We start from the raw sequence: 23,481 nt of genomic DNA, 5'->3' as shown, positions 1-23,481 counted from the left end.
GTAATTCCATGATAAACCCAGAGTAAGCAAACTGGCAGTGAGAGCTTTTCAAACTCCACCTTGGGACGAGGAATCTTATGTTTGCCTTAAACCTGCCAAAACCCCTGACTCTGCTGTCTGCCCCTCTGGATTTCCAAGTGAATTTAACAGCAGAGGCATCATCCCTTGTGGGGCTGGAGCTGGGATGGAAACGAGCAATGAGCTGGGCTGGGAGGTGCTGTGGCAGAGCAAGGGGCACCGCGGCTTCTCTCTGTCCCTCTGTGAGATTTCCCTGCAGCTCTCGAGGAGTTAATCCCAGCCCTCTCCTGGAGTGCTTGGCTCCACTGGCAGCTGAGGAGCCTCCTGGAGCAGGAATTGTGCTCAGAGGCTGCTCAGTGGTGACAGGTCCAGACTGCCTTTAAAAATCTCACAGCAACCGAGGCGCTCGGGCCAAACTCGCCGGGCTCGAGGGGAGACAGAGGCAGCAGCTCCTGGCGCGTCCCCGGGCCACAATGAGGTGCTGCTGCAAGGGCTTGTGTAACTCTGCTTTTCAGGGCAGGAACTGTGTGCCAGGGACAAGCTCTGTGTGGCAGGGACAAGCTCTGTGTGGCAGGGACAAGTCGGTCCCGCTGGATGAATTCCCCGTGGCCGAGGTTGGGCTCAGCTCAGCAGTGCCAGAACAAACTCCCAGCACAGAGAAAACAACAGCACAGGCTCTTGTGAGGACTTCCAAGGGGGTTGTGTAACTTGGTTAAAAACCAAAAAAAAAAAAAAAGGATAAGAATTGGCCCAGCCCAGGGTGCTGGGTCACGGGGAGGTTTGGCCGCAGGAGGGACGGGCTGGGGGGAATTGCAGGGACATTGCAGAGGGGGATTTCACTTCTGGATGTGTTGGATTTTAACCATCCACTGCCTCACAGGCTTGCACCAAGGAGCTCTGTGTCAATCCTGCCATTGAAATGAGATTGAATTGACTTTTATAAAGGAATTGTCTCCCTGGGGTGAGTCCTTATGGCACGGGGCTCTGGGCAGCTCACCTGCTCCCACACCCTCTGAGCTGCAAAAATCTATTTGAAACAAAACAATTTTGGTCAAATTTCCTTCTCCTCCCAAGATTTATAAAAAACCCATTATTTTTATCCCAAACTGCAGAATTTTAACATGAGAAGAAACAGAATATTGGCTCATTTGTTCATCCCTGCGAATTCCTGCTTCATTCTCCGCGAATTCCCATTATAAACATGACACTTGGGCAGATTATCTGCTTTAGCCATCGTGTTACTGAGGGGGATATCACATTAATTTCCTTGTCATTGCGTTTGTTCTCATCTGTGTGGGATCATTTGCTTCAAAGTCTTGTGATCCTTAATGTAACTCACTTGGTCTTTGCTTCGAAAAAGACAAAGGGAGCAGCGCTCAGTGCTCCTGGATTTTCCAAAATCACTGATTTTCCTCAGATCTGCAAGGTTCTTTTTGGCCAGGCATGGCTGGGTGGTTTTGGTGGAAGTTCCACAGGTTTTGGGCCAGAGACGGCTCTAATTGTTGAGTTTGGCTTTGCCCAGTCCTCGAGATCTGTGGGAATGTTTTGGGGATCTGGAGTAGCAGTTTGTGGTTGTAAAGAGGGGATTTGTAAAACTGAACCAGCTGAGAGTGCAGCCCTGGCCCTCACGAGTTGTTTTGTTGTGTTTTTGAAGGAAACTCCTTTTGTGATGCGTCCCTGGGTTTGCCAAAGGAGCCCTGCCACAAGCTTAGCTACGGTTTCTCTCCCTGTGGGAACCTCTGTGCATTTTACAGAGCTTTTATGCTCAGTTCTTGACCCACCTTGGTGCTGTGACCCCATTGCTGCTCCATCCGAGCAGTGCCCTGGGGATTTGGGGACACCTGGGATGGGGCTGGGACACCTCCCTGGGGCAGAGCTGAATGCAGGGGTGCTGAGGGCTCCCGGGGCAGCCAGCCCGGCTGCATCCCTGTGAATTATGGCCTCGCACATCCTGAAGGATTTATTGTTTTCCGGCAGGGCTGGAGCCTGTCCCGCAGGCAGGAGTGGGAGGAAGTGACTCAGTTGCTCTGCAGACAAGTGCAGCTTTGAGCTGCAGGGAGGCAGGAGCAGCCCGGGGTGTCCTGAGGGAATTCCTGGGAATTGCTGCTGCTCCCGGGGCTCTGAAACGGGCAGGGAAAAGGGCGGGCTGGGCAGTGGCCGCAGGAGCTGTGGGGTGGAGATGTGACAGCAGAGCAGGGGACAAGGGAAGGTGCCACAGAGCAGGGAGGGGCTGTGGGTGCTTTCCTAAGTGCCTCAGTAATTTCTATAATGATAATAATAACCAGGGCAGTTGTGCAGGGCTGGGAGCAGCTGCAGCAGCCCATGGCCAATCGATTGCCACGCCAGGGGCACAGTGTGGGACACGGCCCCAGCAGCTTCCAGGGGCTTTTATGGGACACTTTCCGCCCCCACAGGCAGAAACATGGTGACCCTTCCTGGGTGGGTGCTGCAGCTCCCAAATCTCCCCTCCTGTTACCCCCATGGTCCCCACAGTGCTGCTGTTTGTGGGGTTTGTGGAGTTCCTGGTTTTGCTCAGGATATCTCATCCATCAAAGTGTCCAGCCCCTCTTTAGCCTCAGACCTTGTGGCTGATGTCAGATGTGGACGTCAGCAGCTGCTTTCTCCATCTCAGTCTCAGCTTGGTTGGAGACAGAGAAGTTTTTAAGTGACAGAGATCCTTAGCAAAGAAACGAGAGTTAGTGTTAAAAATAAAGAAAACAAGACAGCTCGTTTCATCTAAACAGAAGGGTTATTAAACAGGCTTGAATTAATCAGAGACCTGCCAGAGCTCTGAAATTGAAAAGCAGGGCAGAGGAGCAGGGAGCACACGAGTGTGAAGGAGCCACTTTCTCAAGCAGACGTTGATGTCCCAGTGCTCTGGGAGAGGAGATGATGTTCAGCTGATGATGGCACGGAGGGGAGGTGGCTCCAGGCTTTGGGGTCCTTGCCTGGACCTCGGGCCATGAGGCTGGGGGCACCCTGGGAGCCCCCCGACCCCAGATCAGCTTGGTGCTGATACAGGGAGATAAACTCAGTTTGGTGCTGATCTCAGGAGATAAACCCTGCTAGGTGCTGATCCTGGGAGATAAACTCAGTTTGGTGCTGATACAGGGAGATAAACCCAGTTTGGTGCTGATCTCAAGAGATAAACCCAGTTTGGTGCTGATCTCAGGAGATAAACCCTGCTAGGTGCTGATCCTGGGAGATAAACCTGGGTTGGTGCTGATACAGGGAGATAAACCCAGTTTGGTGCTGATCTCAGGAAATAAACCCATTCTGGAGGGTCAGGGAGCTGCCCCAGCCATGCCCAGAAGTCCCCACACCCCCAGCCCCACTGGCTGAGAGTGACCCAGGGCTGTTTTGGGGACACCCAGGCCCTGAGCATCAGCTGTGCCCAGTGCCCCACGTCCTGCCCTGCTGTGTGAATGCAGCCAGGATCGCACCCAGCGCTCTCTGGCACAGCCCAGGAGCTCTGCTGCACCAGCTCTGTTTAATGGACTGCCTGGGGACCCATTTAATTTGGAGCTGGGGCTCTCCACTCGCCTGTGGTGTGCTTGGAGCGAGGCCAGCAGGAGCTGCTGCTTGTTTTGCTCCTGCAGCTCGCTGTGATCCTCCCTCTGCTGCTCTGTGACATTCCCTGGTAATAAACTGCAGCTGGATGTCACCTGGGGACACGGGGCTGGGGCTCGGGAGATAAAACTCCTGCCTTGCCACTGGGACCTTTTGCTTAGCCTTGGGCAAATCATTGCCTCGTTTAATCTGCTTGCACCCGAGGTCAGCAGCCATTAAATTCCATTTTGTTGGGAACGAAGCCCATGAATAATCAAAGGACGCTCAGGTGGAGAGGTGGGTAAAGCTCAGTCCGTGAGGACTCAGGTAGGAAACCAGGAAAAGCACTTTGTGAGGCACGTAAAACTGACCCAGATTGCCTGGAGGGGCTGTGGATTCTGTTTCTGGGGGTCCTTGAGGACTCTTTAGAGAACAGCACTGCGCTGATGGCTCTACCAGCTGGGCCTGCAGCAGGAGGCTGTTACACATCACAGCTCTCCGCCCAACTTTGCTCTTCCAACATCATGCAGCACCAGTGACCTGTTTACACAGGTCTGGCTGAACCCCGGCCTCCCAAACGTGACTAAAGCAGCCATGAAAGCTCAGAAGTGTTGAATTCCCCCTTGGTGTCAGACTTCAAGGCCGCCAGGGCGGGCAGGCTCCGTCCTGCTCCGTGTCAGGCTGTCACCAGGCTGGAGCCTGCGGAGTGCAGCCCTCCTGGGGCACTTCTCCACTGCATTTCCCGGAGGGGCAGCAGCTCCTCTTCCACTGGATATTCAGAGGAACACTCCATCCTTTCCTAGAGGTTCCTTGCTCCAACAGAACCACCCCTGACACTGCAGGAGGGCTGAGCCACAATTCCAATGGCACTGCTGCCAACCCACAGGGTGTCAGGTTGGGTTCTGACTCTGTCGGTGTTGGTTTAGTTTGTTGCATTGTTTATTTTATGTTTTTATTTTCTTCCCTAGTAAAGAACTGTTATTCCCTGTTCCCATAATTGTTGTTGCCTGAGAGCCCCTTAATTTAAAATTTAGAGCAATTGGGAGGGTTCATTTTCTCCATTTCAGGGGAGGCTCCTGCCTTCCTTAGCAGGCACCTGTCTTTGCAAACCAAGACAGATTTCTGGCCTGTCCAAGGCAGGTCATTGATGAGCTGTTCCACAGCAGAGCACTCAGAGGCTGCCAGCTGTGCTTCCTCAGGGAGCAGGTGCCAAGTGTGGGGACAGGAGAAGGTGTCTGAAGTGTCCAGGCTGGGCTGTGCCTTTCCCTGAAGTCCTGTGGGGCTGCTGGGTTAAATGGCTCCAGCTGTAGGGCACAGCTGGGTGACAGCCACGGCTCTGCTGCTGCTCTGCATTGGGGAAGATGAAATAGGAAAGTCTTATAGATATGATTGTCTGGCAAAAGATTTTGAGAATATGGAAACCATAAGCGAGATTGAAATTAAAGCAAGCTTTGAGATCCCTCAGTTACTGAACAACTGGAAAACAATGGTGTGGCCACTGAAGGTGATCCCCTTGTGATGGAACAACACCCTCTGCTTGCAGACAGGCCCAAGGCTCAGAGCAGACCCTGCAGCTTGGCAGAAGGGCCCAAAGAGGAGTTTTTAGTGTTTAAAATGTAACACAGTGTGGTGATGTAGTGATTCTTATAGGCTGTATGGAAATGCTGCAGGATTTGTGTATTGTACTAGATTGGTTAGTGAGAATTAGAATATTCAGCACAGAAGATGATTTATTGTGTTGTAATGGGAACCTCGCTCTCTTACCCCTTTTGCTCTCTTACACTTTTGCTTTTTTACCCTCTCATCCTCTCTCCCCCTCTCTTCTCTCAGGCCTGCTCCAGCTGTGGCTGCAGCTCCCAGCAGGGCCCTGCACCCAGGCCCTTTGCAATGAACCCCAAATCCCAGCAGGGCCCTGCGCCCAGGCCCTGTGCAATGAACCCCAAATCCCAGCAGGGCCCTGCGCCCAGGCCCTTTGCAATAAACCCCAAATCCCAGCAGGGCCCTGCGCCCAGGCCCTTTGCAATAAACCCCAAGTTCCACAACCTGGCCTCAGAGATCTCTGTCTCCATGCATCCCCACCATCCTACCCCCATCACTCCTGCAGCTCAGGATCCCCCCTTGGCATGGGGACTGAGGAGCACAGCCTGTCCAGGCTCCCCAGCCAACCTGGGGCAGCGCCAGGGGTGGCACTGGGTGTGCTGTGTCCTTGTCCTGCCATCTGCAGCTCCAGACCTGGGGCTCAGGGCAGGGCAGAGCCCTCCCTGGGTTTTCTGTTCCTCTGGACCCGTTGGGATGTGTGTGTGCACAGGAGGGAGGTGCAGGGGAGAGCTTTGCACAGTGTGTGCTGTGTAAACAAATGTCTGGGCTCCGGACAAATTTTGAGCATAATTGCTGTGATGTTGTTTGTTATCAGGGAAATGCCTTTTCGTGGCTGGGCTCTGTTCTTCCCCTCCTCTTCCTTGTCCCAGGCCTGGAGGAAGCAATAATCACAATGCTGTGCTTTGCCCTCTTAACTCTTTCTCAGAGGGCTGTGGATGCCAGCCCTGGGAATGAGCAGCCCTGGAAGGGGGGCACAGCTCCTGGCACGGGCCCTGCCCTGGCTGCCAGCACAGAGCAGGGACAGGGCCAGCCAGGAAGGTGCATTTTAGTCCAAAAAATAATAATATTATAGTCTGGATACGAATATGAGTATGAATAATAATATTATAGTCTCCATTATGATGACAGTGGGGGGAAAAAATCATCTCAGACCTGTGATTATTCCTTCAATCTAATAATTATTTGAATACCTGGAGCCTTTGGGTCCAAAACCCAAAGTGTTCAGGTTGTGTTTTAGGAAAATCTTACTTGTCATCCCTGAGGGGAAACCTCTGGAGAAACCTCACCAGGCTCCTCACTGGTGATTTACAACTTGTTCTTATTGTTGTTGGAGTCAAAATATTAACTGAAAAAGGCCAAAAGGAGATGGTGGGAGGCATCCTCGTGGCTCTGTGTTACAGAATTCCAGTTATTCACACCAAGGTGCCAGTAGCTGCCCTTGGGGTCAGGCTCCTGGGTGCTGTGGTGGCTGTGGTGGCCTGGCCAAAGAGGCAGCACTGAGCATCCAGACCTCTGATCCACCTGGAAACATCCCAGGGCTTGGAGAAGCTTCCATCAGACACTTTGGCTCGGACTTTTTGCCTAATTAAACCCAAACCTCATTAATTATGGCAAGGTCTTCCTCCACAGCTGACAGACGTGTGCAGAGTGTCCCTCCTTGGAGGGGATCAGTCACTGCAGCAGCTCCAGTGCCTGGAAAGGTTTCACAGGAAAATTCCCAACTGCAGGAGCTGCAGGAGGGATGAGGGCCCAGCATCTGTGATCCCTCTTGCTGCAGGGAATGGCCAAACTGGGGCTCTTCCCTCATTCCCAGAGCTGATATGGAGCCAGCAGGAGGGGAAGGGCTCAGGCTGGTGCGAGGGGGCTGTGCCAGAGGGTTTGTCCTGCCTGAGGGTTTGTCATGAGCAGCTTGGCCTCCTGGCGACCCTTTGGGCAGAGCTGGGGTGCCACAGCCTGGTCACCCTTTGGGCAGTACCGCTGTCCCCACTCCCAGCCATGAATCCCATGGGGCTGTAAACAGCAAAAAGAGCAGAACCACCCCCATCTTCCAGAGCAACCCCAGCCCCCTCTGCCCCTCCTGGCCGGCCCTGCCACTCCTCAGGGGGGTCTGTTCAGGATCACAGCCCACACAAAGCCAATGTGGGATTTATGGCCCAATCTGCTCCTCCCTGTGAGTGCCTGGGGACCCTGGTGGCCTCTGGGCAGGGGGAGGAACAGGGACAGAGAAAGGACAGGCAGGGAAAAGCTTGTGGGGATGAGGATGGGGATGGGGGGTCAGTGAGGCACTGGGGGTGTTTGCTGTGTCCTGGACGGGCTGGGGCACATCCAAAGGGGCGAAATATCCCAAAACCAGGAGCTGAGGGAGCAGGGGCGAAATATCCCAAAACCAGGAGCTGAGGGGTGATGGGTGAGGGCCCAGAGGGGTGAAATATCCCAAAACCAGGAGCTGAGAGGGTGATGGGTGAGGGCCCAGCCGCGCTGAGTGTAAATCACTGCTCACCAGATTTACAACCCCCCCCCCAAGAAAAGCCCCCTCAGCACCAGGCAAACACAGCTGCCACACTGGTGACATCAGAATTGTGCCTTTGAGCCGTCATTGGCCACAGGAGATTCTCTTGTTGTTTTGGCTTTAATTTTCTTTTTTTTTTTTCTGGGGGTCTGCACAAAATGCCACTAATGACAAACTGTGGTGCCCGTGAGTGAGTGACAGCTGAAATGAGAGAAATGACTAATGGTGCCTCCTGAAGCCCTGTCACATGGAGATTAAATGAGCCCTTTTTTCTTCCCCCCTCAATGAGAATCATGGGCATTTGAATAATAATATTATAGTCTCCATTAGGATGACAGTGGGGGAAAAAATCGGCTCAGACCTGTGATTATTCCTTCAATCTAATAATTATTTAAATACCAGATAACTCCTTTCAGCCTAATTGAGGCCTTTCAGCTGCTTGGGTTTATATTGTGTCCCTGAATTTACTCTCTCTTTCACCTTGCGTTACTAATAGCTGCAGATTGCTTCTGAGGCTGTATTTTAAAACTCTCTTCAGAAAAAAAGAAAAAAAAAAAAAAAGAAAAGAAAGAAAGAGAGGGAAAATTAATGATCAAATGGTATTAAGGGTGAGAGTTAAAATCATCCATTCTGCTGCTGTTTAACTCCCCAGGTGTTTGGCCTCCTCCACAGGGATGGTTTGGGTTGGAGGGGACCCTGAAGCCCATCCAGGGTCATTTAATCCAGTGGGAATCCCAGACTGGTTTGGGTTGGAGGGGACCTTGATGCTCATCCAGGGTCATTTAATCCAGTGGGAATCCCAGACTGGTTTGGGTTGGAGGGGACCTTGAAGCCCATCCAGTGCCACCCTGTTGCATCCCACAGCAGCAGATAACCATTGTTTACAGTTGTTCCTGAGGCCTCCAGCTTCTCAGGAGGAAAAATCCCAAGGAAAGGATTTTCCATAAAACGTGTCTGCGACACACCGAGAGGGTGGCAGGGCCCGTGTCCTCCCCAGGACAGACAGACTGCCAAGGTGGGAATGCCGGAATGCCGGGCCTGGCAGCCAGAGGGAAGCAGCCGGGGCAATGTGTCCCTGAGCAGAATGACAAAGCCACCAGGGCTGCCTCTCCTGTCGTGTCTCCTGTCAGAGGCACAGGCAGGGACAGAGCTCCTTTGTCACCTCTCAGGAACAGCCGTCCCCGCTCCCGGCAGGAACAAGGCTGAAGAGAGAGTGACACCCGCAGCTCAGAGCACCCCTGCGGGGCTGGGAATTGGTGGAAATTTAAATAAAACCACACCAGGAGCAGCAGTGGGGGCTCAGAGCTGCAGAGGGCAGGGTTCCCGTGGGGCGTGTGTGGGATGTGATGGGTGCAGAGTGGTGCCTCATCCTCATCCTCAGCTGGGGTGACCCCGAGGGGAGGGAGGATTCTCTGAAGTGGTGCCTTGGCCTGCCCAGCCTGGAGCACACCAGGAGTGAGTAATTTGGGATAAAGGAGAACTTTGTGGTGGTTTTCTCACACTCAGACACCTCCATGGGCAGGTCAAGGCAGCTGCTCTAGACTGTGGTGTCTCTCCTGCTGGCAGGGCTTGGTGGCTGATCTAACCGTGTGCTCCCACCTTGGTGGCAGCTGCTTTTTGGCAGGAAAGTACCTTGTGAAGGAGCTCCTGCCTAAAAAGCACCTGCTTGAGAGGCACTTGTGGCTCTGGGGAGGCTTTGAGGGGAGATGTCAGCGCCTTCCGTGTGTGCTCAATGAGCTTGCCTGCACGAGGCTTCTTCCTCGGGTTCCCAAATTAAATCAGGGAGGTTTTAAAGGTAAAGAGCAGCTCTTATTTCCTCTGCTGCTTCCAGCAACACACCCTGCAGGAGACATCCTTTCAGCCAAGATTGCAGATGGGTGGCTGGGGCTGTGAGCTGCAGGCTTTGTCTTGGGCTGGAGCTGATTCTCCCCTCCCTGTCTGAGCAGAGCATGTTCTAAACACCCAAACTCCAGCACAAATTAAGATGCAGGGGCTGAAACAAGTGGCAAAGCATCAAGCCTGAACTGCTCTCCACTAAGTTATGGACTCGCTTAATTCTCGCTGTGCTTAGAGACATCCTCCCTTTATCTCAAGGACTGTGTAATTAGAAAGCCTCCTTTGAATTTTATCTGCGGGGCACACGGGATCTAATCCTTGCCTCTGGGTGGTTCTTCTCTCCACAGAACCATGTGAGGGACGTTGCCGGGGCTCAGGACACGCGCGGGGGACACGGAGCTCTCCTTTCCCAGGATGGATCAGAGGAGGACCTGGCCTCGCCTACTGGACTCTGATGGCTGCTCGGTGGCTCTGCTCTGCCTCCTCCTGGCATCGCTGTCCCGGGACGTGTCCAGCAATGCCTCCTTCAACACTTTCCACTCGGAGAACCGGGACTGGACGTTCAACCACCTGACGGTGCACCGGGGCACCGGCGCCGTCTACGTGGGGGCCATCAACAGGGTCTACAAGCTCTCGGGGAACCTGACCATCCTGGTGGCTCACAAAACCGGCCCCGAGGAGGACAACAAGTCCTGCTACCCTCCCCTCATCGTGCAGCCCTGCAGCGAGGTCCTGACGCTCACCAACAACGTCAACAAGCTGCTCATCATCGACTACTCCGAGAACCGGCTGCTGGCCTGCGGCAGCCTCTACCAGGGCGTCTGCAAGCTGCTGCGCCTCGACGACCTCTTCATCCTGGTGGAGCCCTCGCACAAGAAGGAGCATTACCTGTCCAGCGTCAACAAGACGGGCACCATGTACGGGGTGATCGTGCGCTCCGAGGGCGAGGACGGGAAGCTCTTCATCGGCACGGCCGTGGATGGCAAGCAGGATTATTTCCCCACCCTGTCCAGCCGCAAGCTGCCCCGGGACCCGGAGTCCTCGGCGATGTTGGATTACGAGCTCCACAGCGACTTTGTCTCGTCCCTCATCAAAATCCCCTCGGACACGCTGGCCCTGGTTTCGCACTTTGACATTTTTTACATCTACGGCTTCGCCAGCGGGAACTTTGTGTATTTCCTGACGGTGCAGCCGGAGACCCCCGAGGGCGTCTCCATCAACTCGGCCAGCGACCTCTTCTACACCTCGCGCATCGTCCGCCTGTGCAAGGACGACCCCAAGTTCCACTCGTACGTGTCGCTGCCCTTTGGCTGCGTCAGGGGTGACACCGAGTACCGCCTGCTGCAGGCCGCCTACCTGGCCAAGCCCGGGGAGGTGCTGGCCAGGGCCCTCAACATCACGGCGCAGGAGGACGTGCTCTTTGCCATCTTCTCCAAGGGGCAGAAGCAGTACCACCACCCGCCCGACGACTCGGCGCTCTGCGCCTTCCCCATCCGCACCGTCAACGCCCACATCAAGGAGCGCCTGCAGTCCTGCTACCAGGGCGAGGGCAACCTGGAGCTCAACTGGCTGCTGGGCAAGGATGTGCAGTGCACCAAAGCGGTAAGGGTGCGCTGGGTGGGGGCTGTGGGGGCCCTGGAGAGCCGGGTTCAATCCCTGCCCCAATGGAATGCAAGTTTGCAGAGTAGGATCAGCCGGTCTGCGCCTCAGTTTCCCTGAATTCAGAACATCTTCCCCTTTAATCCACGCTCTCATCCTACAGTGGGTTGACAATGAGGGAAGGGGTGGTGTTAAGGCAGAATAAAGTGTGCAGTTTCCTGGGAGTCTCTGTCACTCCCAACCCTCTGGGGGGCTCTGGAAGCTGCAGGAGCTCTGGGGAAGGTGGCTGAAGCTGACACCACACATTTGTGGCCCCCACCCTGCTGCCAACACCACCAGCTCCCTCCACACCACCCCAAGTGTGTGGGGCCTCCCTGGGCTCTGTGTCACTCACAGCTGCCCCAAACCTTGTCTTTCCAGCCAGTCCCCATCGACGACAACTTCTGCGGGTTGGACATCAACCAGCCCCTGGGTGGCTCGGTGCCCGTGGAGGGGGTGACGCTCTTCACCTCCAGCCGCGACCGCATGACCTCCGTGGCTTCCTACGTCTACAACGGCTACAGCGTGGTCTTCGTGGGCACCAAGACAGGCAGGCTGAAGAAGGTGAGCCCTGTCCGTGGCTGTGGAGGGCCAGGAGCTGCTCTGGGGTTGGTCTCTCTTCAATGCTGGCCAGGGTTGGTCTCTCTCAGGATGCTGGCCAGGGTTGGTCTCTCTCGGGATGCTCTGATGCGCCTCATGGGTGTTTCCCTGTGGGAAACTGGGAGTGAAGCAGGAGTGGGAATGGCAGGGTGTGGGTCACAGCCTGGTGTTGGAGAGGCAGAGGTCAGCCTGCAGTGTTGTTGGTGTGATTTTGGAGTGCCGTTTTTGGGAAAGGTGAAGTTGAAGCTGCTGCAGGACGGTCCTGGGAAAGGAGCCAAAGGAAGTCAGATGGAAATCTTGCAATGGTTTTGTTTCCCAGCAATCCTTCTGCAAGTGGTGTAGAAAAGTGTGAGTTGCAAAGCCTTTGGAGCTGCTGGTGCTGGCAGGATTTTGGTCATGGAGAGGCAAGAATGGGTTAATGTGGCTGCTTTTGGAACCAAGCCTCAGGGCAGAGTCCTGCTGCTCCCTGTGCCTCTTTCCCTCCTGCTGGATGATTGATCAGCCCTGGAACATTCCTTGTCCTCTGCACCACAAACATCGAGGGGGAGCTGGTGGGGCTCAGGTGAGAGTCACAGAACATTTCTGGGTTGGAAGGGACATGGGCAAGGACACCTTCCACCAGCCCAGGCTGCTTCAAGCCCTGTCCAACCCGACCTTGAATGACTTTTAGGCCTTTGAAGCCCAGCTGGGATTTCGCCACTTCTGAGTCACACAATAACAGAATACTCTGAGTTGGAAGGGAACTCTCAGATGAGTTCTGCATTTCAAATAAGTTTGGAAGTGGCCTTGGGGTGTAAGCAGAGGTGTGAGAGAGCCCTTGCTGGCCTTTGGAGCCGGAGCTGCAGCTGGGAGCTAGCTCAGCAGTGAGTCTGATCCAGCTCCAGCAAAAACAGCCCCGGAGCTGCTGCTCTGGCAAGCCGAGACCCTTCCAATTAACCTCAGCTCTAAATGACAGCATTAGGTGAACCTGTTAAATGCAGCCCCTGCTCCTCCACGCCGGGGAAAGAGTTAACAAATGTAATCAACAGCAGGCTGTTAATTTTTTGAGTCCTTAAGCAGCGGGGAATTTCTTCCTCATCTATCCAGGAAGATACAAGGACAGGCAGATACTACACTTGAATGTCTGCATCATTTTAATTACATCAGCTCATTAATATTCATTCAGCACTTTACAAGTGCTGAGTAGTAGTAAATTAGGTGCCTCCCTGGTGCCTCTCGAGTGTCAGTGGGGCAATTTGGAACGCGGGGGAGAGGGAGCTTGTAAAGCAGAGCCCTGCACTCGCCTGCCGTGGCACAGGGGAGAGCCGGGGGTTTTCAGCTAAATGGAAGAAAAGGAACCCTCAGCATGTCCCAAATGCCAAGCCTGGAATGGAGATGCAGCAGGGGATGCAGCAGGGGATGCAGCAGGGGATGCAGCTGGGGATGAAGCAGGGGATGCATTAGGAGATGCAGCAGGGGTTGCAGCCCAGTGCTCGCGGTGGGCAGGGTTTGGGGACAGGGGAGGCTCCTCTTTCAGCAGCAGCCAAGGGCCTGTGCCTGCACACGAGGCATTTACGGGCTTGTTCCATGAATTATGGAGGATTACAGAGGCAGCAGCCTCTCCAGCAGGGTTTAATTCCTGTGCTAGTTGCACTGAACGCTTTCTGATGCAAAGTTAATCTATTCCTGCTCCGCTGTCCAGAGGGAGGCTGTGGAATCCTTCACCTGCAATCCTTCATCTGTTGGATGAAAATTGGCCCATCTCTGAAGTAAATTCATCCCAGACATTCACTACAGTCAGGTTTTCATGGCATCTGCCCTTATTTAACAGCAGAGCTGCCTGCAGCTGGTGGGATCCATCCCCCTGTAATTAACTGGAACAATCCCTGTGTGGGACTGAGATGCTGTTCTCTCTCTCCCGGCTCTGTCTGCACTTTTAGCAGGTTTTCCCTCCTTTGACAAGTGGGATTACCTTTCCCATGGCCTGAGGGAGCCCAGGTGAGGCGGAGGAAGTAGCTCTGCACCGAGCTGAGGGGCTCTGGTTGCAGAGGAGAGAAGTTCACAGGTTGTCTCTGCATTTTGTGCCTGTTCCAAGAAAACCTGACCTGTCTGGAAGTCAGGGAGTGCTCAGGATGCTCAGGACTCTCCTCATCTCTCCTTCCCCATCACTGAGATGATGGTGGAACCGTCCAGCACCTCTGTGAGTGCCAGGGATTGGTGCAGAGCCTTCTCCACCTGATCTCCTCCGTGTCCTCCTCCGTCTCAGATCTACCCACACCACTAATGTCTGAAAGCTTTGTCACACCTATTCCCTCGCCCACAGCTGTTGATTTCCTTTGGAAACAAGCTGCTGCCTCCGTCTGGGCTGCCAGGGAAGGCATTTTTGTGTGGCTGGAGGAAAGTCAGGGAGATGGCTCCAAAATCTTTCACATTTGCCTGTGCTTCCCCAGTGAGGATCCCTCACTGGGAACACTGGGATATCCATGGTGTCCTCCTGCCTTTAGCTCTTCACCTCACTGCTCCTGCCCCATTCCCAGCTCCTGCTCCCCAGGAATGTCTCACAGAGGGTGAAAAGCAAACGCTGCTGATGCTGTGGCTCAAGCACAGGTACATGGGATGAAATTCTCCCTCCTGCCCTCCTCCCAAAGCACCTCAGCCTCCTGGCTGTGGGAGGAAGGGAAAAGGGGCCCATGTTGGAGGCACAACCATTCAGAACTGGGGATTCCTCCAATAAAACCATTTCCATCAAGCAAAATGGGAAGGGACATTAATGCAGCAGTTAACAGCAACCAAGTGCTGGGGGGAGATGTGTCAGCTTGCTTGCTCTGTTTATGGGCTCCATACAATTCTATCAATATTGATGCGTGATGCCTTTGATTTTGACACTAATCATTGCCATGAATTAAATTTGCAGCCATATAATTAGAACTGCTATTAATAGGGCCTCAAGCTAAGCACTGCTGTGCTAGCTGGCTTTTTCCTGATGGAAAACGGCATCCACGGAGCTCAGCTCATGTGGTGTGCCCAGGAGGGGCTGGGCCTGGTGTGGAAATTGCACTGGCTGTGCTGAGAGGGGCTCCTGTGGAAGGCAGGTTTGTGGGGAGGGCCTGGCTTTGAGGTTTCCCAGGAATTCCATCAGAGCTGCCCTCAAACTTCCCAGTGGTTTGCTGCTCTTGGGATGCCTCGGTGGGAGAGAGGAGGATTGCAGGGAGGAAAGAGCAGCTTTCAGGGCTGTTATTGCTGTGTATCCATCTCCCCCTCCCCGTGGCAATCCCTCCATCTGGCCCAGCAGAGCTGTGTCAGACCCGTGTCCCTGCGCACGCCTGGTTCCATCTCATCAGCCTGAGCTCAGCCCGGGATGGCAGCGAGGCTCACCACTAAAAATCAATCTTGTATTTCATCCCGAGAGGTCTGCTTCTTATTAGGTCTAATAAATCAGTGAAGTGCCCTTCATTCAGCTTGTCAATGCAGGACATTGTTTGTGATCAAGAATAAATAAATGTCTCTGCTCTGTCTGCCAGTCGCCATCTAGGTATTATTGTTCCATCCTGCTGTTTATGCTGCCTGCAGGAAAAATGCAGTTCCTGCAGCCTTGCCTGCCTTCCCACGGGCTGGGAGTGCTCCTGGGTGGCAGAGGAGAGGGAAAAGCTGAACAGTGACATTGTGCCTGGGTTTCACCCAGCGCTGAGTTGCTCACTGGTGATAAGGTTTTAATTTGTGTGCTCGGAGCTGTGGGGGTGTTGCAGTGCTGCAGGCAAGGGCCCAGGTGTGGTTATTTCAGTGCCCTGAGGTGAAGGATGAAGTGTGTGAATGAAATCAATGAAATCACCCCCAATTCTCCTGGAAAAGAGGTGTCACTGCTGTCCTGGCCACCTGTGACACTGTCCCAGGGCAGCTGCACTGGACGGGGCTCGAATCCATCCCAGGGTCACTGCTCAGTGTGCCCGCAGGATGCCACAGAGAGATGCACGGTGTTGGCACTCTGTTCATGCTGGGAACACCCTCCTGTCACCTGCAGAACCCCTGAACTCTGTCCTTGCTCCTGCATTTCCCAAGGGACAGCCGTGAGCCAACGGAGGAACGCGCAACTTTTAAGTGCCTCGTTACGTCTTGGGACGTGAGAGTTTTATTCAGCTTGGCTGATTTAACTTGTTCCATTAGTGGGAATAGAGGAGGTCTTTCACAATGAAATATATATGTCCAGACCTGTCCTTAGATGACTTCATTTTATGGGTGCTTATCTCACCCCGGTGATTTATCCTTCGTTATCGCCCCCGCCACACTCCAGGAACAAGTCGGTTGCATCAGCCTGTGGAGAAGCCAAGAGGACACGAGGCTGTTATTGAGCAGATGAAAGCCATCCATTTGCAGGCGCCTTCCCGAGGATTTGTCTGGTTTTAGCTGTAGGTTGGGGGGTCAGGGGCTCTGCTGGCTCCCTGGTCAATCCATCACCCTCAGAGTGCAGATCCCCACGGCCCAGCAGAGGTGGGAGAGGGCAGATGGTTCTTGTCTGGCTGAAGAAGTTGTTTAACTGAAAGGTCTGAGAAAAAAAAGTCTGATTTTTGCCCAATGATGTGAAATAAGGGGGTGTTTGTTCAGTACTGGACTTGCTGCTGTGCTTGGAGGAGCTGGGATTTATTTTCTCCCTAAAGGAGGAGAGTAATTCCCCTTTGCTTCATCTGTGCTGCAAAGGGTCCCCAAAATGCCCCATGGTCCCTCACATTTATTATTTTTCAGAGCCAGAAGCTGTAATCTTATTAATTGGAATTTGTGCTGGGGAATGGGAGATGGAAGCCAGAGGAGAGCTCTGGGCTGTGTTTGGGGCTGGAGATGGGGCAGAGCTGCCAAGTCCCTGCAGACTGTGGCTCTGAGCACTCGGCAATGTCCCTGCCACTCTTAACGGCATGACATTGGCCTCTCTTGTCCCAGCATCCCTTCCCTGGGCCTGGGGTCTGGCGCCTGCTGGACCAAGTCACGTCAGAAAAGAGCCAGGAGCTGGCAGAGAATGTTATAGCTGCTGGAGAGGGAGGGGCAGGTGTTCAGGAAATGCTGGGGATGTGAAACGGAGCCAGGTGAGCTCCAGGGCTGCTTTAATCTCATCTCTTGGCTCAGGAGATGGGGATGACTCTGGGGTTTTTTATGCAGGTTCAGGCACCTTGGAAAATCAACTTGAAATTTTGGAGGGCAGCATTTGGTTCAGCCCTAAATCCATTGGGGTTAGTGGGGCTGGGAATGCTGAGCAGCCTTATCCATGGAATCCATCCTGCCTGGAATCCATTCTGCCTCTGGAACCATGGAGCCATGGCATGGATTGGCTTGGAAGGGACCTTCAAGGGCTCTGCAATGAGCACAGACACCTTCAGCCAGAGCAGGCTGCTCAGCACCCCATCCCAACGAGGTTTTCATCCTGAATTTCACAGATAATTCATCCCCACACCTTCTCCCAGAGGCATTATCTCCCTTATGAGCATCAAGTGAGGCAGAAGTTATTCCTCCTCCGTTTCACCACGTTTTCATCAGGTTCAGTAATGAGTTTCTACTTGAAATGATCTTGGTGAAAAATATCTCGAAATTCCCAACTCTTCGGTGAGTTCCTGTTGGTTTTGCTGTCCCTGCTCTCCTTGGAGTGAGGAGCTGGAGGAGTTGCTGTTGCTGGATTTGGGGGTAGGGCAGCGTCAGACTCCTGCCTTTCCACTCACGAGTCAAGAAGTTCATGCTTTCTTTACTATAAACATATTTTCCTGCAGGCTTTTAAAACCCTCAGAGGTCAAAATAACACAGGTTTTGGTCCATTTGTAAGATCTTAAATCCCTGGGTGGCAAGAAATACTGTGAGAAGCCCGGGCTACGTTGCTTCTCTTAAATGCCTCCTCGAGGCAGTAAAAACAAATGTGGAAACCACAAATGTGTCTGGAGACAGGGGGGAAATGTGCAGGGAGAGTGCTGGGAGCTCTGAAAAGGTTGGGATTTAGGGATGGTGAGGCGGTGAGGTGGGATTTGGGGACAATCAGGGGCTGCAATGGGATTTAGGGACAATCAGGGGCTGCGGTTTGAGGTGGGCATGGCTGGAGGCTTTCCCTGCGTGTCTCACGATGCTGCCTTCACCATTCCCTCCATCCCCTGATGGATTTTACAGCTCCTTGTGGCTGTAAACACCCTCTGGGTGCCTCTTGCTGTAAAACCCCGCGGATCCATCGCAGAGCATCCCCCGGCATTGCAGGTCTGGAGTAAATTTGGAGTAAATGGTTCTGCAGAGCTCTGGAGGCAAAGGGCAGCAGGCTGTGGCCCTCTCTGCTTTTCCTCTTTGTGCAGAGCCTTTCACAGCAGCAGCTCGGTGTCGTGGCTGGGAAATAAATAACTGGAATACGTGGGAGGTGCAGGTACAGTGGGAGGGGGAGTCTCAGGGACTCACAGGATGCTCTCTGCTGCTCTGTTCCCACCAAGAATCACCTTCTGATTCACAGGGAGTTCAGCTCAGGGTTGGTAATCCAAAGTGCAAAGAAAGCAAGATAAACACTGACCTTCATGTTAGCAATCAGCTGATGAATATGTTTAAATATTGTATATTTTTGAGCAGAGCCCATCACAGGGCATGGGGCACGTTTTTGATTATTTGCCCTTGATTTTAAGGGCACTTTTTTTATTATTTCCCCTTGATTTCAGGGGGGTTTGGCCATGCCAGGGGCTGGGATTGGGCTGATTCCAGCAGCCCCAGAGTGGGCATTGCCAGGGAAATGCAGCAGGAATGGGACAGACAGCACCAAGCACAGCTCTGGGGAGAGAGCAGCAGCCCGGGGGTTGCTTGGGAAAACAAACAAGTTTCATGTTTTCAAGTGAGCCTGGCTGGTTCAGAGCTGTGATCAGAGGCAGCACAGCCCAGGTCCAGCAGGAGCTCTGCTGTTCCTCCAGGAGCATTAAAGAGCAGCCCCTGCCTGCTGGAAATTGTTGATAAAGCTCTCTTTTTTAGAGTCATTTCTGCTTCTCCAGCACAAATGTACTATTTCTTGTTTGGATGTGTTGCTTTCTTCATTCACTTTTATTACTGGGGACATTTACATGAAAACAGCTTTTTTTTTTTAATTTTTTTTTTGCTCTCACAGCACATTTCCCAATTGCAGCTGCAATTCCTGCATGGAAGGAGAAATCCACCTTCCCTGGGAATGGGATTGGGATGGGAATGGGGAATGGGGAATGGGAATGGGAATGGGGAATGGGAATGGGGATGGGAATGGGAATGGGAATGGGGAATGGGAATGGGGAATGGGAATGGGAATGGGAATGGGAATGGGAATGGGAATGGGAATGGGGATGGGGATGGGAATGGGGATGGGAATGGGGATGGGGATGGGGATGGGGATGGGAATGGGGAATGGGAATGGGGAATGGGAATGGGGAATGGGGATGGGAATGGGGAATGGGAATGGGGAATGGGGATGGGAATGGGAATGGGGATGGGAATGGGAATGGGGAATGGGGATGGGGATGGGGATGGGGATGGGGATGGGGATGGGGATGGGGATGGGGATGGGAATGGGGAATGGGAATGGGGAATGGGAATGGGGAATGGGAATGGGGATGGGGAATGGGAATGGGAATGGGGATGGGGATGGGGATGGGGATGGGGATGGGGATGGGGATGGGGATGGGAATGGGGAATGGGGAATGGGGAATGGGGATGGGGAATGGGGATGGGAATAGGGAATGGGAATGGGAATGGGGCTCTGAGCAGTGCTGGCCCCTGCCCCACATAGGCTCTGTGTGAATGGGGACACAGTAAATGTCCCCAGGTCCCAGATTTGCTCCTTCATTAGGAAATTAAATCCACGGTGCTGCATAGGATGCCGCTGTCAGGGAGGCTGCTGCTGTTTCTCTCTGTGCAATAAAGGAGGGGGCTGCAGGGCTGCAGGGATGGGCACACCCACTCTGGATGGCCCCAAATCCCCTGGCCTGGGGAGGAGCTGGGTGGGCTCACAGTGCCGGGGCCAGCAGCCGCTCTTTGGCCACCCCACATCCCCCATCCCAGCAGGGAGGGGTCCCAGGGCCCCTCTGCCACCCCCAGCCAGGCTGGGCCGTGCCAGGGTGTGGAGCATTTTCAGTGGCTGCAGGAAAAGCTGAAACTGTGCAGTCATGGAAGCAGACAGATCAGGGAAGAGCTGAGCAACTAAAATTAGCAGGAGTGCCCCAGGCAGAGGCCACCTGGGGCTCTGTTTCGTTTCGCTCTCAACTTTCATCTCTTTTATTTATAATTTGTGGCTGATTGATTTTTACCTTTTTTTTAAAGCTGGGGTTTTTTTCCCTTCCCTCCTTTGAAAGTGAGGAGCTTTGCTGGCTCATGATGAGCAATCCCTGCACTCCCAAGGGTGGCACTGCCCCCTCTGCCCCAGTTCTGCCTCCCCTGAGCACTGGGAGCACTGGGAGCAGTGCTGGGCCAGCCCCAGACCCACCCTGGCCCAGGTTTCCTCCTCTCCAGCCTTTCCTTGGCTGCTCTTTGTGCTCAGCCCCAGCCTGTAACAGGTTTTGGACCTGGCGGGCTCCCATGGTGATTTCAGATGGGTTTTTAGAGGCTGGGGCTGCCCCTGGATCCCTGGCAGTGCCCAAGGCCAGGCTGGGCACGGCTGGGAGGGGGGATCATGGAGGGGGTCCCTGGGCATGGAATGAGAGGAGATTTGGGGTCCCTTCCACTTCAGACCGTTCTCTGGCTCCCCTTCCCCATCCTCCCCTTCCCCATCCTCCATTCCCCATCCTCCCCTTCCCCATCCTCCATTCCCCATCCTCCCCTTCCCCATCCTCCGTTCCCCATCCTCCCCTTCCTCATCATCCCTTCCCCATCCTCCCTTCCCTTTCCCCATTCTCCTCTCCCCGTCCTCCCTTCCCCACCCAACTCTGACACTTTGCAGAGGGATTAAAGCCCCAAGAGCAGGATCCTGGTGATTTGGCCTGGAGCTCCTTTGGAGAACCTTTTTCCTCCATTGTCCAGCAGATAAATCTGCTTCCAGCCGATCCCTGTGTGTGCTGGGGATGGGAATGGGAACGGGAGGAGCAGGAGCAGCCCCTGGGCTGAACCCCCTCCCCAGGTGGGACCACCAGCCTGAGCTGGGGGCCAGAGCTCTCTGTTATTCTGCCTCTTTGTTATTCTTCAGCACAAATTCAATTGGAGATATTCATCTCAACAAGGAGAGGAGTTTTTGTTATTTTTCCCTGATTTTCCACTCTTTCCCTCCCTCCCCAGCTTTTCCAGAGGATTGCTGGCAGCAGCCTGTGCAGGCCAGGAGGGCGCCTGGCCGGGGCTCACAGAGGGGATTGGATTGCAGCACACAGATCCCTGCACTCTGGGAGCTGCCTCTCTCCTGCCCCGTGGCACCTGGCCCCGAGTGCTGCCCGTCCCTGTGCCCTGCAGGTGACCCTGGTGGCTCCGTGCAGGCCATGCCCAGGCTCCTGGCACTGCCCTCGGCTGCCCTTGGGGCGCTCAGGATGCAAAGAAAGGGATTTCTTCCAAAGCTGTGCCAGCACTGCCTGGCTTTGCCTTGGCACATCCCTGTGCCCTCCAGCCTGGCTGTCCCCAGCTCTGCTCCGTGCCGGGGTGGCACTGGTGGCACTGGCAGCACTGGTGGCACTGCTTGGCCTCACTGGTGGCCCTGGCAGCCCTGGTGGCAGCTGGGGCAGGGGATCAGAGCCCAGCCCAGCTGTGCTGGCCCAGCTGAGCTGGGTTTAGTGCTCTGACCCCCCCCCCAGCCATTGCCGCAGATTTTCCCAGGGCTCAGGTTGATAATGAAGGGATTAATTTAATTCCCCCAGCCCTCCTGCAGCTGCTGCTCATCTGGGGCTGCTGTCACTGCTGAGCTTCAGGGCTGGAGCCCAGGAGATGCTGGGGCTGTGCCAGGGACGGGGCTGAGGGGCAGCCCTGGCACTGCCCTGCCTGGGCAGGAATAAACCCCAATAAAGGCTGGCACCCCAAAGAGAACCAGAAATGGTTTGGCTTCAAAGCGCAAAATCGCCTTCCAGCAGTGCCAGCGCAGGGCTGCAGCCCAGCCCTGGGCCCTGGGGGGCTCTGGGTGATGCCCAAGAGTGGCACAGCTCCTCTGTGTGTCCGTGGGTCTGTCCCTGTCCCGGGGAGGGACGCAGAGCCGTTCTGGTGCTGGGGACATGGGCCAGGGCCATGTGGCCAGTGCGGGGAGGTGGCTGGAGCTGGTCACACGCTGGCATTGCTGCCTGCAGCTCCCCTGCCACCCTCCTCCTGCCCGTGGGTGGCTGCAGCTTTTCTCCCTCTGTTCTATCCCAAACCTGTTTCAGATTAAAAACAAACGCTGCTGCAGATCAGTTTGTCAGTCACTCCAGACATAATCTCCCAAAATAATCTTTTACCAGCCCTCTCCTCCCCCAGGATGGGCAATAATTGTTTCAAGACATGTCAGCCTTTGTTTGAAAGTGAGCTTTGTGAAGGAAAGGAAAGGAAAGGAAAGGAAAGGAAAGGAAAGGAAAGGAAAGGAAAGGAAAGGAAAGGAAAGGAAAGGAAAGGAAAGGAAAGGAAAGGAAAGGAAAGGAAAGGAAAGGAAAGGAAAGGAAAGGAAAGGAAAGGAAAGGAAAGGAAAGGAAAGGAAAGGAAAGGAAAGGAAAGGAAAGGGAAAGGAGAGCAAGGACTGCAGTGAGAGGTGGCTGGGGAGGGAGGAGAGGGTGATGTGGCAGCCCTGAGGTACTGGGGACACTTTTCTGCTGGGCTGGTGACCCTGGGTGTGCTCAGGGTCCTGCAGCACCTTGGGCAGAGCAGAGGGATCTGCTTTCCCTTGTTCCTGTCTAAACAGCAAAGCTGGGCTGTGCTGTTCTCACCTGGGTTGTGCTGCTCTCACCTGGGCTGTGCTGTTCTCACCTGGCTGTGCTGTTCCCACCTGGGCTGTGCTGCTCTCACCTGGCTGTGCTGTTCTCACCTGGGCTGTGCTGCTCTCACCTGGGTTGTGCTGTTCTCACCTGGCTGTGCTGTTCCCACCTGACTGTGCTGTTCTCACCTGGCTGTGCTGCTCTCACCTGGCTGTGCTGTTCTCACCTGGGCTGTGCTGTTCTCACCTGGCTGTGCTGTTCCCACCTGGGCTGTGCTGCTCTCACCTGGCTGTGCTGTTCTCACCTGGGCTGTGCTGCTCTCACCTGGGTTGTGCTGTTCTCACCTGGGCTGTGCTGTTCCCACCTGGCTGTGCTGTTCTCACCTGGGTTGTGCTGTTCTCACCTGGCTGTGCTGCTCTCACCTGGGCTGTGCTGTTCTCACCTGGGTTGTTCTGTTCTCACCTGGCTGTGCTGCTCTCACCTGGGTTGTGCTGTTCTCACCTGGGTTGTGCTGTTCTCACCTGGGCTGTGCTGTTCTCACCTGGGTTGTGCTGTTCTCACCTGGCTGTGCTGTTCTCACCTGGCTGTGCTGCTCTCACCTGGCTGTGCTGTTCTCACCTGGGTTGTGCTGTTCTCACCTGGGTTGTGCTGTTCTCACCTGGCTGTGCTGCTCTCACCTGGGTTGTCCTGCTCTCACCTGGCTGTGCTGCTCTCACCTGGCTGTGCTGCTTTCACCTGGCTGTGCTGCTCCTGCTGCCCTGCTGGTGGAAGGGAGGCTGGCAGAGCTGGGCATTGGCCACCCCTGCCAGCAGGAATTGCTTTGTGGGCTCTCCTGGCAGCCCCAGCATCTGGGACACGCTGGTGCACAAACGTGGTGACAGCTTATCAGGGAATTGTGGTTTGGATTACAGCAAAATCCCGGGATGAGCAAATCCCTGCCTG

At 54.4% G+C, this 23,481-nt stretch overlaps 1 protein-coding gene across 2 annotated transcripts in view; it reads left to right on the top strand.

Annotated features, from left to right (window-relative positions):
- PLXNA2 (plexin A2) overlaps nt 1-23,481 on the top strand; it is a 136,953-nt gene that overhangs the window by 7,985 nt on the left and 105,487 nt on the right. For both annotated transcript variants that reach the window (XR_009115531.1, XM_058039985.1), the window contains exons 2-3: nt 9,859-11,113; nt 11,531-11,713. Coding sequence is in view for 1 of the 2 variants with exons in the window: in XM_058039985.1 (XP_057895968.1) it covers nt 9,926-11,113; nt 11,531-11,713 (1,371 nt within the window). In the remaining variant the exon portion in view is untranslated. The remainder of the gene's footprint in view (nt 1-9,858; nt 11,114-11,530; nt 11,714-23,481) is intronic.

Source organism: Melospiza georgiana, chromosome 23, assembly GCF_028018845.1.
Source record: "Melospiza georgiana isolate bMelGeo1 chromosome 23, bMelGeo1.pri, whole genome shotgun sequence".
Taxonomy (NCBI): Eukaryota; Metazoa; Chordata; class Aves; order Passeriformes; family Passerellidae; genus Melospiza; species Melospiza georgiana.
The sequence above is the reverse complement of the archived record's forward strand: the minus strand, read 5'-3'. Positions and strand labels throughout refer to the sequence as shown.